The 14,132-nt window shown below is 58.7% G+C and overlaps 1 protein-coding gene across 33 annotated transcripts in view; it reads left to right on the top strand.

Moving 5' to 3' along the window:
• The window catches only part of NRXN2 (neurexin 2), a 110,783-nt gene that overhangs the window by 50,948 nt on the left and 45,703 nt on the right, over positions 1-14,132 (top strand). For 13 of the 33 annotated variants that reach the window (XM_067037534.1, XM_067037524.1, XM_067037522.1 and 10 more), the window contains 7 exons: positions 284-722; positions 4,185-4,571; positions 4,732-4,935; positions 10,974-11,000; positions 12,449-12,568; positions 12,906-13,287; positions 13,911-14,101. In XM_067037534.1, coding sequence (XP_066893635.1) covers positions 284-722; positions 4,185-4,571; positions 4,732-4,935; positions 10,974-11,000; positions 12,449-12,568; positions 12,906-13,287; positions 13,911-14,101 — 1,750 coding nt within the window. Of the gene's footprint in view, positions 1-283; positions 723-4,184; positions 4,572-4,731; positions 4,936-10,973; positions 11,003-12,441; positions 12,569-12,905; positions 13,288-13,910; positions 14,102-14,132 lie in introns of all 33 variants that reach the window. The other 20 variants (XM_067037530.1, XM_067037528.1, XM_067037525.1 and 17 more) reach the window with 2 other exon arrangements.

Below are 14,132 nucleotides of genomic sequence, written 5' to 3'. Positions count from 1 at the left end.
AACGCCAGTGGCGATTGTCCTGCAGTTATTATGAACTGCAATTCAGCAGCCCCGAGGGCCGCCGTGCTCGTGCTGGGCAGGGAGACAGGACAGAGAAATAAGTGGGGCAAGGGAGGTACTGTTCACAGCCTCTGCTCGTGCAGTTCTAGAACAACGATCTGGGGTGTGGAGTGGGGCCCCGGGGCTGGGTGGCAGGGGCCCATGCCGCGGGGCAGCAGTGGCCAGGCCCTAAACTGCTTCCTCTTCTTCATCCTGGACTGCCCACCCCCGGCCCTCCCTGCAGGTGGTCTATAAGAATAATGACTTCAAGCTGGAGCTCTCCCGCCTGGCAAAGGAAGGAGACCCCAAGATGAAGCTGCAGGGGGACCTGTCCTTCCGCTGTGAGGACGTGGCTGCCCTGGACCCCGTGACCTTCGAGAGCCCTGAGGCCTTTGTGGCGCTGCCCCGCTGGAGCGCCAAGCGCACCGGCTCGATCTCGCTAGACTTCCGCACCACCGAGCCCAACGGGCTGCTGCTCTTCAGCCAGGGCCGGCGGGCCGGGGCCGGGGCCAGCAGCCACAGCGCTGCCCAGCGGGCCGACTACTTTGCCATGGAGCTGTTGGACGGCTACCTCTACCTTCTGCTGGACATGGGGTCTGGGGGCATCAAGCTGCGGGCGTCCAGCCGCAAGGTCAACGATGGCGAGTGGTGCCATGTGGACTTCCAGAGGGATGGGCGCAAAGGTCAGAGGCCTCTGGACCTTCCCCTTTCCCCCAACCGCCCCCCTCCACCCACCCCGACGGTCTCTTTGGCTGTTCTCCTCCCGCCCTCCCTTGGCCCTCCCGGCCCCTCTGTTGTCCCTGTTGCGTGGTGCCTTGGTGGAAAGAACGGAGTCAGTGGGACCCGGGCACACACCTCACACTCCACTTCTGCGTGTGTGACTCTAGGCCGTCACTCAACCCCCTGCAGCCTCAGTTTCCTTCTTTATAAAAGGATCATTAAACTGGGGTCCTCAGGAGGGAAAATCAAGAGAACCCCTGTAAAAGCGTTAGTGCAGTGCCTGACACACTGGTTATTCCGTTCTCTCTCTTTTTAAAACATTTATTTATTTATTTTTGGCCGCGTCGGGTCTTAGTTGCGGTGTGCGTGCCTCTCTCCAGTTGTGGCGTGCGGGCTCCAAGGTGCATGGGCTTTGCAGTTGTGGTGCACAGGCTTAGTTGCCCTGCGGCATGTGGGATCTTAGTTCCCTGAGCGGGGATCGAACTCGTGTCCCCTCGCACTGGGAGGCAGATTCTTAACCACTGGACCACCAGGGAAGTCCCTATCTTGTTCTCTTAAAAAGACTTCCCAACTTTGCCTCCCTTCTATCTAGATTCATTCAACCTTTTTAATTAACTCACTCGAATATCTAGCAAGCACCTACTGTGCGCCAGGCACTGTCCAGGGTGCTGGGATGGGGCAGTGGTGAGCTGGAGTCTAGGCTGTCCCGGAGCTCGTGTTCCAGTGGGGAGACACAGACAGTAAACACCATGCTCCGCCTGGTGAGGTTCTTGCACAATAAAGCAGCGGGGCGGAGGGCACTGGGGCTGGGCAGGTGCTGTTCTTGAATCTTCTGCTGCTTCTTGCCACCCCTCCTCCACTCCTCCTTTTCAGTCTTCCTTTCCCATCCTCTTCCTGTTTTCTGCCTAATTCTCTTCTTTACTCTTCTCCATCTTGTTGGACATAAGAGAAAGCATTGATATAAATGAGAACTGACACATTATCTAATTTAAGCTCTTATCAACGTCAGTTAAATTTTCACGCTCCCCCAGCTGTTGCTGCACGGGGCCTTCAGGTCTGGGTGGAGTGGGCGTCCCCACACACACAGGGAGGAAGGGGCTGCCATGGCTCCCGGAGGTGTTGGCTTCTCATGGGCTTGCTTGTTTCTTCCTCTCGCTTCCTCAGGGAAATGTGGCCTTCCCCAGGCTTTGCGGTAAATGGCTTTGTCCCCTGGTTTTGTGTCATGATGGAACCAGGGAGTCTTCACAGAGCACTCGTTGCCTCCCAGGGTTTCCACACGGGTGATCTGTAACTCTCTAGGTTGGAAATCTGCTCAGGCCTTGCATAGAACCCCAGGGCCTTCCGCTCTTCTCTGTCTTCAGGAAGTGGTCTCCTTAGCCTCGCTCGATCTCCAGAGCCCACACACCAGCCCTGGCTAGTCCTTGGGTCACTTCGACCATTTCTGATGGCCCACATTTGTTCGTGTACACCAGCACAGACTTGGGACAGTCACTCCCAACAAAGCTCTCTTTGACCTTCCCCATGTTTCTAAATTTTATTGTGGTAATTTATACATAACATAAAATTTACCATTTTAATCATGTTTAAGTGCACAGTTCAGTGGCCTTAGGGCATTCACATTGTTGTGTAACTAACTATCCCCACCCTCCATCTCCAGAATGTTTTCATCTTCCCAAACTGAAATTCTGTCCGCATAAATACTAACTCCCAGTCCTCCGGCCCCTGTTTACCACCATCCCACTTTCTGTCTATGAATTGCCTACTCTAGGGACCTCCTATACGTGGAATCACACAATATATTTGTCCTTTTGTGTGTGGCTTATGTCACTTAGCATAATGTCCCCAGGGTTCATCCACGTTGTAGCATGTGACGGCATTTCCTTCCTTTTTCACAGCTGAATAAAATTCCGTTGTATGGATAGACCACCTTTTGTTTATCCACCAGTCTGTCGTGGGACACTTGGTTTGTTCCCTTTCCATGTTTTAGAGTGACCTTGAAACAAGACCTGTATTCACTTTAATTTCCTTTTGCTGACTCTCCATTTTGCTCACTCACCCTTTCCCCACCATAGCCTTCCTCCCCTTCCTTCTTTCATATCCTGTTCGTCTGTGGAGAGTCCAGTTGGGTTGTGTCCGTGTCCAGGAGGCCCCACAGGGGGTGGGTGGAAGCACCTGGGGAACCTGCTACAAATAGAAGTGTGGGTGATTGGGGACCATGTTTGGGGGGCCGGGAGGGGGAGTGGGGATCTGACACCTTGTGGGGGAGGACAAGCCAGGGACCATGGTATTAAAATGGGGCACAGGGGAAGGGCCTCTCTGGTGCAGGGAAGGGTTTGCACAGAGGAGCATGTGCTCCAGATGCGGAGCCAAGTGTGCAGAGGAGGCCCTGGTCCTGCTGCTGCAGCTCCATGCTTGGTGCCCACGCTCTGTCTCTTACCACTCCCCACCCCCAATCTCTGCCCGATCAGGCCTGGTGTGGATCAAACCATCCTTACCTCTCTTTATTAGCCCCTCTGAGATAGGCGGACTTTTAATTTTTATCTTTTAAAGAATTCTTCCAAACTTGAGAAGGGAGAGCGGAAGGAGAATGTATGGAATAAAAATTACAAATGGAATAAAGCTTCTAATGTATAGGTTTTGGTTTCTTGAGATCTCAGGAAAGGCTTTGAGGCTCACACCTGATCCCAAATCTATTTTCTAAGGTAACCAGCCTCTCCTTCCAAAGAACTCTTACAACTCAGAAGCTCCATGCTTGGTTTCCCTTTCCTGGCTGCCATCCTGTCTCACAGGCTCCAGGAGCTGATCGGCCTGCCTATCTCTCCAGGTCCGGGGGTGGGAGATGCAGGTTCTGGGGTCCTGCCACCTGGGTGGTACTTTGGCTCTGGTCCTTACTCGCTGCGGCACTTTGGGCAGCTTCCCCAGTCTCTCTAAGCCTCATCTGCCATTTCAACGTGGGATTGTAAAGGACCAATTTCATAGGGTTACCGTGAGACCTAAGAGAAATGATATACGTGAAGTGCTAAGTGCCTGGCATATAGTCATTAACGCTCAATAAATGTTAGTGGGGGAAACAATTTGGGTTCAAGCCTTTCAGCTTCCTTGGGGGGCTCTGCCTCTGACTCCTGGTCTAAGGGGCTGGCGGGGGGCAGGACATGTGAAGGATCCAGCCCTTTGGGGGCGTGTCCACCTCCTGTACATCCTCTGAGGACTTGCTCAGGTGGGAAGGAGGAGTCTGGACAGAGGCCCACTGCACACTGCAGCTGGGCTGGGGCTGGCTCACACTGGTTCCTGAACTTGGCACCTTTGTCAAGCAGTGTCTGCAGCCCAGGGCTGCCTGCGCTGCGAGGGCAGGACATCCTTTTCTGGCCTGTGGGGTCTCTCAGTCCTGCCTTCCCCACTGAAGCCCACTCTCTCTCCATCTGCAGGCTCCATCTCGGTGAACAGCCGCAGCACGCCATTCTTGGCCACCGGGGAGAGCGAGATTCTGGACCTGGAGAGCGAGCTGTACCTGGGCGGCCTACCTGAAGGCGGGCGGGTGGACCTGCCCCTGCCCCCGGAGGTGTGGACGGCGGCGCTCCGGGCTGGCTACGTGGGCTGCGTGCGGGACCTCTTCATAGACGGGCGTAGCCGAGACCTGCGGGGCCTGGCTGAGGCGCAGGGGGCTGTGGGCGTCGTCCCCTTCTGCTCCCGGGAGACGCTGAAGCAGTGTACCTCCGCTCCCTGCCGCAATGGCGGCGTCTGTCGCGAGGGCTGGAACCGCTTCGTCTGTGACTGCGTCGGGACCGGCTTTCTGGGGCGGGTCTGTGAGAGAGGTGAGGCTGGCCGTCATCCGGGCGCCCCCTGCCCGCCCCTGTGCCCCTCGCAGACCAGCCCTGGGCCTGCCATCCCTGCAATGATTCTCTCGGTCTTCTCTCTCCCTCCACTGGCCTCTGCCTGTCCCCCCCCTTCTCCCTCCCCCCACTCCTGGGGCAGAGGCCACGGTCCTGAGCTACGACGGCTCCATGTACATGAAGATCATGCTGCCCCACGCCATGCACACGGAGGCGGAGGACGTGTCTCTGCGCTTCATGTCCCAGCGGGCCTACGGGCTCATGATGGCCACCACTTCCAGGGAGTCGGCGGACACCCTGCGCCTGGAGCTGGACGGGGGCCAGATGAAGCTCACCGTCAACCTCGGTAACCGCCCTGCCCGTGCCCCTGGCCCCTTCCCCGACCCTGCCTCTCACCCAAACCCCCTCTGTCTGGAGAAGTTGGTGGTGGTGCCAGTGAGAGATTGGCGGTGGGGAGGTGCCAGCCCTGGTCAGAGCCCCTGAGAACTTCGTCCCAGCGAGGCTGCAGTGTAGGGCGATGCCTCGCGCTCGGCAGCACTGTGGGGAGGGGGACCCCGAATGTGGCTGGGGTGTGACAGCCACCCTCCCGGGGCGCTCCTGGGCCTCCGAGGCATCTGGCCCGCGCGCGCACTTGCGAGGACGCAGCTCGTTGCTGGTTGTCGGCTCATCCGCTTGCTCATCCGCCCGTTCATTCATTCGCGCGGCGCCCACAGACGCCTGCTGGCGCTCAGCCCAAGCGCAGCGCGGTGGCGCATCCGGAGGCAGGAGGACCCAGCCCTCACACAGCCGCCCTCGTCTGCTCTGCGTCTAGAGAGCCGTGCGTGTGCGTGCGCGTGCGCGTGTGCGTGTGCGTGTGGTGCACGAGGGGACGTGTCATCTTCCCCTTGTCTGCTTTCACGTGTGAGTCCCCATAGCTGCCCCTGTTTTATAGATTGTGAAATCCATCTACTGACCTGTCCAACATCACAAAGCTATCGTGATGGTCGGGGAAGACCCCGGACTCAAACGCAGGCCATTTGCCCCGAGGTTCGGTGCTTTCCTCATTGTCTCTAACAGAGCTGGGGGGTTGGAGGGGCATCAGGGGCCCTTGTCACCTCAAGGCTCGATGCCTCTACCCCTGCCCAGAGGAGGCATGGCTCCACTTCACCTGGCAGTAGTCGCTGGGGCATCCATGTCGAGGGACCGTGAGACCTGTTCGACTCTCCGTGGGCTTCGGCTCTCGTGGGCAGGGTCAGAAGGAAAACAGCAGGGCTACTCATTCAGCTGATATTTATGGGACACCTTAGCGCCAGTGTGTTCTGAACTTGGGGCTACGGTAGTGACTAAGGTGAGGTCCCACCATCATGGAGCTTTCAGTCAGGGGAACGCTGGAAGCTAGAGGTCCTAAGCTGCCCAGGCTGGGGTCACATCTGTCCCTTTCAGGCTAGCCTTCGAGCGTATAGACGTGTAGCACCCAAGGGCCTGTCATGTGGGAAGTTCAGGCCCCTGGGGTTGCTTCTCGTGTCCTGGGCCTGGAGGAGGATTTGGTTAGAATGCTCCACTGGAGAGAACACGGAGATTTGAGCTTTAAATATTTATCTGGAGTCTATCTTAACATTGGTCTCCAGGGTATTTGGGGGACAGACTGTGGCCTTTTGGGGACCCATTACCTTGCTAATAAATGTATACTGTGTCCTTTCCCCTTTTGGCCACCTGGCCTTTGTACTCCTAGGACAAAGATTTGCCGAGTGAGGCGGGGGCTGGAGGTGGGGAGGTGTGCAGGCGGCCGGGGCCCCAGAGGTGGGGAACTTTAGGGTCCCCTGAAGCTCAGCTTCTAACCGCAATCACAGCCTACAGAGTGGGTGGGGGGGTGGCGGTGGGAAGCAGGATGGGAGACACCCTTTGGCCAGTGTTCCACGGGTCTGTACAGTGGCCCCTGGCCCCCCTGAAACGGTCACAGGAGGAGGCGCCAGCCCAGGACCCCGTGTGTGGCCCCGCGGTTCTCAGACTGCCCAGGTTTGGGTACCCAGGCTGAGGTACCCCTTCACCCTGGCACGTGTGTGTTCTCGGTGTCGTAAGCATGTGGCTCTGTACTTGGTGGGGACACTTCAGGGGAAATCTGGGGCCTTCTATTTGCAGGGAAAGCAGGTGCTGCTTCCTCATTTGGACTGTCTTAGTTTCCCTGTGAAGAAGCGTGGGTTCCTTCAGGTTCGACAGGAGGTAGCAGCCTTGGCCAGGACAGTGCCCTCTGGGGGGCCCTCGGGACCTTTCACCCTCAGGATCTACCCTCTCTTTCCCATGGATACGATTTTCTGTCTGTGTCACATAAGTGTTTAGAAGTGAAGGAACAACATGGCCAGCAGGGCAGTCCTCCCACATCTCTCGCTGCCTGCTGTGCCCGCCTCCATCCACAGAGATGCCATCTTTAACGGCTCACGACGAGCCGCGACCAAATGCCTGTTGCAGACACACCTGTCCACAGACACCAAGTGATGTGTGTACAGGGAGGCGTGTGACCTCTGTGCGAACCACACAAGCACACAGGTGGTCCACACCCAGCCACCAGCCTCAGGCTATGATGGGAAGAGCACTGGGGCCAGAAGATGTGGGTTCTAGCCCTGGTCTCCTAGACTGCTGGGTAAGTCATTGCCCCTCTCCGAGCCTCTGTTTTTTTGTCTGTAAGGTGGGGATAAGGATCCTCACTCTGCCTCCTTTCTGTGGTGGTTTTGAGGCTCACACGGAATAGTGGGAGTGAAGACGTTATATAGATGCAAGACACACACATAAAGACTGACCCAGCCGACTGGAAGGGAAATTGTACTGGGACGGGGACCCAAGCTCAGAGCCAGGCCTGGGACTTGCTTCCACATTGCATGACCCAAGCTGGCCCCACCTCAGGAGCCCCATTCTGATCCCCATCCTGCTTGCTACCCAGGGCCTGCTCCCCCGAGGCCCGGGTTCTGGTCCGGACTTGCTGCTGGAGGATGGAGAGGAGCCCGGGGGACTTGCTCTTTGGCCTTGTGGTCCCATCCTGTAGTGAGGGAAGCCAGGCTCCCACACGCAGCTGCACAGCATGTCAGGGGCTCACTGGAATGATGCAGACTTGGTCCTGAAGAGAGCGGAGCTGCCCCTTGGCCATGTGGCAGGAGGAGGCGCTCAGTGCCAGCCTCAGGCGCCTGGGTGTTTGCTGGGCTGGAGAGGGCCGAGAAGGCCCGAGGCCACTGCCTCCATCCAGGCAGAGATGCCGGAGAAGCCGATCGCGCCTCCGGCCCCGGCCCCGGCCTCCGCCACGTCCGACGACGCTGAGCCGGTTCCCGGAGCTCTGCGGTCCACGGGCCCTGAGCAGGGCGGTTGCTCTCTGTCCCTAGAGGACCGTAGAGTCCCTGGATTCTTCACCCTGTTCCGGTGTGACCTGGGTTCCTGGGTTCCTTCTACCTTGGGCGTGGCCTCTGGGGCCAGTGCCCAGCCTGGCCTGCCCCTCGTCACCGCCCTGGAGTTGCCTTTCTCCAGGTGTGCCCATCGGCAATTCCAGTTCCTAGTGAGGATGACACGAACGGCGCATTGTAACTGAAGAATCTCCATCTGGAGGGGCCCTCAGAAGGCACCTCCTTCGGCCCGCCCCCGGGGGTGCATCCGTGTGCCTTCCCCCACCAACGGGAGGCTCTCCACCTCTGTTCAGATGCCTCCCGTGTCCGGAGCGTCCCATCTCTGAGATGGCCACCTCAGTGATTCTAATCACTGGGTTGTTCTTCGCTGGTGGAAGCTTCCCTTTCTGAAATTCCTACTTGTGGACCTAGTTCTGCCCTCTCGAGCTGTACAGAGCAAGCCTGACTCTCATTTGTGTTGTAAGCCAGGCTAAATGCACATTACATTCCAAAGCCCTTTAATCCCTGGGACGAAGGGATGGTACCCTGTTCCCATGGGGGGCTGTTCAGTAGATCTTGAGCTCCTTCTGAGGCTGGGCTGCTGGGGAGGCGGCTGTGAGCGAGGGCTGCGCCGGAGTGCATGCTGCCACCCTGTGGTGTCACCTCCAAGACTCCAGCCGGCGGGCCCCTGAGGCTCCTTGCATTGGAGCCTTCATTCTCTCTCCCCCACCTCCAGTCCTCGGGGCCTGGGTGGGGGGCAGGTGGGTTGCAGAAAGAGAAGCCTGGCTTCTTTTCCTGAGCTCCTTTCCATGCAGATGACTTTTTCCCACCAGTCTTATCACACATTCATACCATCACCGCGGTCTCCATGTCCTGCCAGGACCTTGGTGGGTCTCTGCAGACCAATCACTTCTGGCCATTTGCTGAACTTGGGGCGTAGGTTTCTAGTCAACAGGTTAGCAGTTAAAGCTCCCTGAGCTGCACTCTGGGTGGTTGTGGGCACCACAACCGTAAGTTTCTCCCACTTACTCGCAGCTCCTGGCTTTCCCCTGGGATGGTGCTGGCTGCTTCCTGGGGGCCCATCTTCAAGGGGAGTTTGCTCCCCTCAAGCCCCACTGGAGTAGGGGCTCCTGCGGGTGGGGTCACTGCAAGGGGGTGGGCCTGGAGCTAACACCTCTTCTCTGGACAGATGGACCCCCCCCCCCTTCTGGTGCTCCCCTGCTGGGGAGGGGAAGAACTGTGCTCCTCTCTAGACCTCTTCTCCAACAGGGGATCGGCCTGCCTTTCCAGCCCCCTTTTTTCTTTTTTGGACCCTTCATTGGTGAAGACTCTGCCGGCCCCGAGAGAGCCCCCGTGACCTGACTCCAGGCCTGGCACCCCTGCCCTCACCTCGACACCCTCCCCTCCCCCTCTGTCCAGCTCCTCCTTCCCTCTGCTTGGCCTTTCTTCCTCTTTTCTCTCTGCATCCTCTCCACTTCCTTCCTCTTCCTGTGACTTCTCACTTGCCCCTGCATCTGCCCCTTGACCCCGCTCTGCCTCTCCCTTGGTGCCAGGCTGTGGCTCAAGGTCGCGGCTGCTCCCCCCACTCTTCTGCTGCGGTTGACGACGCGTGTGGGGCTCAGCTGTACTGCCCGAGGGGCCCGTGCCCCCAGAGCCACAGGGGAATCTTTCACCTCCGCTGCAGGAACCTTCAGGGCCCAGGGGATGCCAGGTGCCCCCACCCCTCTTTGCCTCCTGGGCCTTGTGGGCAGAGCCTGTTCCGGGAGGAGCCACAGGATGGCAGGATATTGCTGTTAACAGAGGCCTGGAACTTGCCCCTGTCTGAGAGGCAAGGGCCAGCCCAGTGGACACCTTTTCTTTCTCCCAGCTTAGGATCCTCTTGTTCAAGCCCCTCAGCTCACAGGGAGGGGAGCTGAGGCTCGGAGAGAAGAGATTTGCCCGCAGTCACATGATGAGATTAGGATCCAGCGTTTCTGCCTCTTCCTGCAGGACCTTCTGCAGCCCCAAGCTGTCTGGGTCTGATGGAGCAGGACAGGCGTCCGAAGGGCCCTAAGCCCCAATTTCACAGGACTCTAGTGCTCTATTTCCTCGGCAAGGCTGGCTGACTCACATGGTGTGGGTAATGTATCCCACCAGGGGTGTGGCCAGAGGCCCCGGGGCTCCGGGCTGCAGCTCTGTGTAGACAGTGCTTTCTGAGCACATGGGGCCCTCCGAGCCTGGAGCTGCAGGATAGAAATGCTGGGGCCGGGGAAGGGGCAGGAGACTTTGCTTATGGTAACTTCTCATCCCTGAAGTCCTCAGGAGTCATACACTGGGGGCCTCGGTTTCTTCATCTGTGAGCCCCTGGCCCTTCCCTAGGAAAATGGATTAATACTAGTTCCTCTTCAGGGTGAAGGACCACCCTGGTCCCCAAGGACAGCCTGGCATCCTCCAGGTTAGGAAGGGTAGCAAGAAGGTTCCTGTAGGGGTGGTGCTAGCCCCCTGGGACTTTGGGAGGTGTGTGGCCACGGGAAGGGGGCCCTGGGGCAGACTCCTCTATTTAGCTCAGAGCCCAGAGGGCACGGGGGGATGTGTCAGCCTGGGCTCTGAGCAGGGAGTTGTCCCAGAGCAGGGGGTGCAGGGGCTCTGGCCCTCCCCACCCGTCTCCCGAGAGGGAGATGTCGGGTTGGTCAAGCCCTCAGCCCCCCCACTGACCCCCTGTACGACTGGGATTCTCAAGGTGCTCATCTCCCTCAGACATGAGAGGCCTGGGCCCCTCTGAGAAGGGAGATGTAAACCTTCTTCCCATCACCTGGCTGCCCCGCCTCCCAGCTCTGGGGAGGGTTGGAGCCCTCTTGGGGGAAGGAGGGAGAAGGGTCCAACTGAGGATGGGGAGAAGGCACCTGAGCACGCGTGGTCCCCAGAAAGTGGCCCTGGGGGGAACCCCCGCCCGCAGACACCCCTCCCTGTGAAGGATGTAAAAAAAAAAAAAAACAAACAAAAAAACTTGTTCTGCCTTTTTGTCTCCCCTCCCCCTCTGCCCGCCCCATGGCCCCCCCAGACTGCCTGCGCGTCGGCTGCGCACCCAGTAAGTGGCTTCCCTCTTCTTCTGCAGAGCCCCAAGGGGCCTGGGATTCTGGACTCTGGGATTTGGGGAGGGATGGTGGGGGAGGAGAAGGCTTCATGGCTAGCTTGTGTGGGGCTTGGGCAGTGGGAGTGGAGAGGGGAGCTGGAGTGGTGGGGGTGAGAGTGGTACGGTCGTGGAGGACAGAATGAGCCCAAGGAAGCTGACCCGGGGCAGCTGGTGGTGGGTCCGGGGCAGCATGTTCACCGGGACTGGGAGAAGGAAGGCCCAGAAATTTCAAGTCATCTCAAATCCTCTGGAGGGTGGGGCAAAGGCTTGGTGGCACCTACGGCAGGATGGCGGAGGGAGCCGGAGAGGGGCTGGGACATCCTGCTGCATCTCCAGAGGTGGCCACAAGGGGGAGGGCGGGGCACACAGGAAAGAAGATGAGGGCGGGAGGTGAGCAGGAGGTGAGCTTGGCCAGGGCTTCAAAGCTCAGCCCCACACAGCCCCTGTTTGGGGTGGGGGGCGAGATTCTGCCAAACGGGGGCTCTTTCAGAGGTGACAGTGAGGCTCGCAGCAGGGGTGAGATGGAGAGCGGGTGTGGACAATTCTGAGCATCCCGGTGTGCCTGGACTCAGTGCTCTGTCTCTGAGAGTGTTTCTGCATGGTGTGCCCTGAGGTCACGTAAGAGAGCACAGGGACATGGCAGCCACAGGCAGAGAGGGTGTGTACATACCGTGGCTCTGGAGTGTGTCTGGCACGTGTGTGCGCATGCGTGGCGAACCCTGTCCCTGCACTGGGGGGCCCAGGTAACCTGGGGGCGCTGCAAATGGACTGCAGCACCATTCTAACGCTACGTGTTTTTAGTCTTGGGGGTGGTTAATCCAGGTCCTGAATAAATGGCCCTAATTCCTAAGAAACATTCTGCTCTCTGGCCAGGCTGGATGTGCTGTGTATATGATTGCGTGTCTGGGTGTGTGGAATTAACCAGGCATGTGCAGAAAGGTCACGTTGGGTTCCTCTAGATGGGGGAGCTGTGTGTCTGTGTGTTTTCACTGCCAGCAGTGAGTCTGTGGGTGCACGTTCACATTTGGGTGCGTGGTAAGGCTCAGTATTTTTGAAAGTTTTAGGCCTATGTATATAGGCTGGGACTTTAGTTGCTGGCTACACACACTGACGACGGAAGGTCCTTAGGAGATGTGGGGAGGAGTATGTCGGTGCAGGTGTGAGTCTCTGCGTGCAGAGTCTAGAGGAGCCGCGCCATTCACACCGTATTCGTTTCGAACAGCACCCTTGGAAGTTGCGCAAAGTGTGGCAATACTGAACATGTCTGTGTTTAACAGCTCTGTGTGTGTGTACCTGGGTGCACGGGTGTGTGCAGTGGTGAGGCTCTGTGTGCCCAGGGTGGTACATGAAGCCATATGCGAGTGGGTGGAGGTGCCATGCTCACTCCCCCCTTGGTGCCACAGGTAAAGGCCCCGAGACGCTCTTTGCGGGGCACAAGCTCAATGACAATGAGTGGCACACGGTGAGGGTGGTGCGGCGTGGCAAGAGCCTGCAGCTGTCAGTGGACAACGTGACCGTGGAGGGTAGGTGGTCTGCGGCCCCATTCTTGGTGACCACTACCTAGGGCAGCATTCTGGCAAGCTGCCAGTGCCATTGGTATATCATGGGCTCCTGGACCCCAGGGACCATTTCAACTCCCCGCAGGCAGCTTTGCCCCGCAAGCCTGTCGGCCCTGGCCTAAAGAGTCCCGCAACTCCCCCAGACCCAGGAGCTGCGCTTGCTGCCAGCACCTACCTGCGAGGGTTTGCCAGGGTCTCTCCCACGTGGCCCCTGAGTGGAGGGGAGGCGTCTGGGGACCCAATGATCCTACAATCTGGGGTCCAAAGCCACGTCCCCATCTCTGTCTCCTGTCCCGAGCAGGACAGATGGCAGGAGCTCACACGCGGCTGGAGTTCCACAACATTGAGACAGGCATCATGACAGAGCGGCGTTTCATCTCTGTGGTGCCCTCCAACTTCATCGGGCACCTGAGCGGGCTGGTGTTCAATGGCCAGCCCTACATGGACCAGTGCAAGGACGGCGACATCACCTACTGCGAGCTCAATGCTCGCTTTGGCCTGCGTGCCATCGTGGCGGACCCCGTCACCTTCAAGAGTCGCAGCAGTTACCTGGCACTCGCCACGCTCCAGGCCTACGCCTCGATGCACCTCTTCTTCCAGTTCAAGACTACAGCCCCTGACGGGCTTCTCCTGTTCAACTCGGGCAACGGCAACGACTTCATTGTCATCGAGCTGGTCAAGGGGTGAGGTGCTGGGCACTACACCGCTGTCAAGGACGTGGTTTCCCCCCCCCCGCCCCCACCATGACCAAGATGCAGCTCCCCCAGCCACTGGCTGAGATGTCCAATCCCCCCCAGACCACAGGTCAAGGTTCAGGTCCGCCCCCACCAGCCAAGATGGAGAAGCAGCACCCTGTCTTCCACCCTGGTGACCCCCCACCCCATTACTTCCTTGCCAGGGATTTCCCAGTCATATCTGTCCTCCGTTCACTGTCCTGGCTCAGGCAGAAGACAGGGCTGTGTCCCTCTGGCCTCTCTTGCCTGAGAGGTCCCCGCCCTAGAGCAGCTCTGTTCCTGCCCCCAGAGGACCCTGCTGCCTTCACAAATCTCTCCCCCCATCAGCTTCTCTGCTGAGCTTGTCCCTGGAGCCAGGTCCTCTGTGGCCTTCCCTGCCCGCATCCGCCCATGTCGGGACCTCACACCAGAGTCCTCCTGTCGTTGTTGTCGGGTGCCTCCACTACAAGGTGTCCCTCTCCACCCGTTCTGCTTACAGCTCCCAGCCCCACCGCAGCTGTAGCTCCTCCTTTCCCCGCCTTCCCAGCACCAGCCCCACCTTGACGCAGTGTCTCCTCCCTACTGTGGGGCAGGTACATCCACTACGTGTTTGACCTGGGGAACGGCCCGTCCTTGATGAAGGGGAACTCGGACAAACCAGTCAATGACAACCAGTGGCACAACGTGGTGGTGTCCAGGGACCCCGGCAACGTGCACACGCTCCAGATTGACTCCCGCACTGTCACTCAGCACTCCAATGGCGCCCGAAACCTCGACCTCAAAGGTGGGGCCTGGGGCCTCTGCAGAAGGCCTGG

Source organism: Kogia breviceps, chromosome 7 (genome assembly GCF_026419965.1).
Source record: "Kogia breviceps isolate mKogBre1 chromosome 7, mKogBre1 haplotype 1, whole genome shotgun sequence".
In the NCBI taxonomy this organism is placed as follows: domain Eukaryota; kingdom Metazoa; phylum Chordata; class Mammalia; order Artiodactyla; family Physeteridae; genus Kogia; species Kogia breviceps.
The sequence above is the reverse complement of the archived record's forward strand: the minus strand, read 5'-3'. Positions and strand labels throughout refer to the sequence as shown.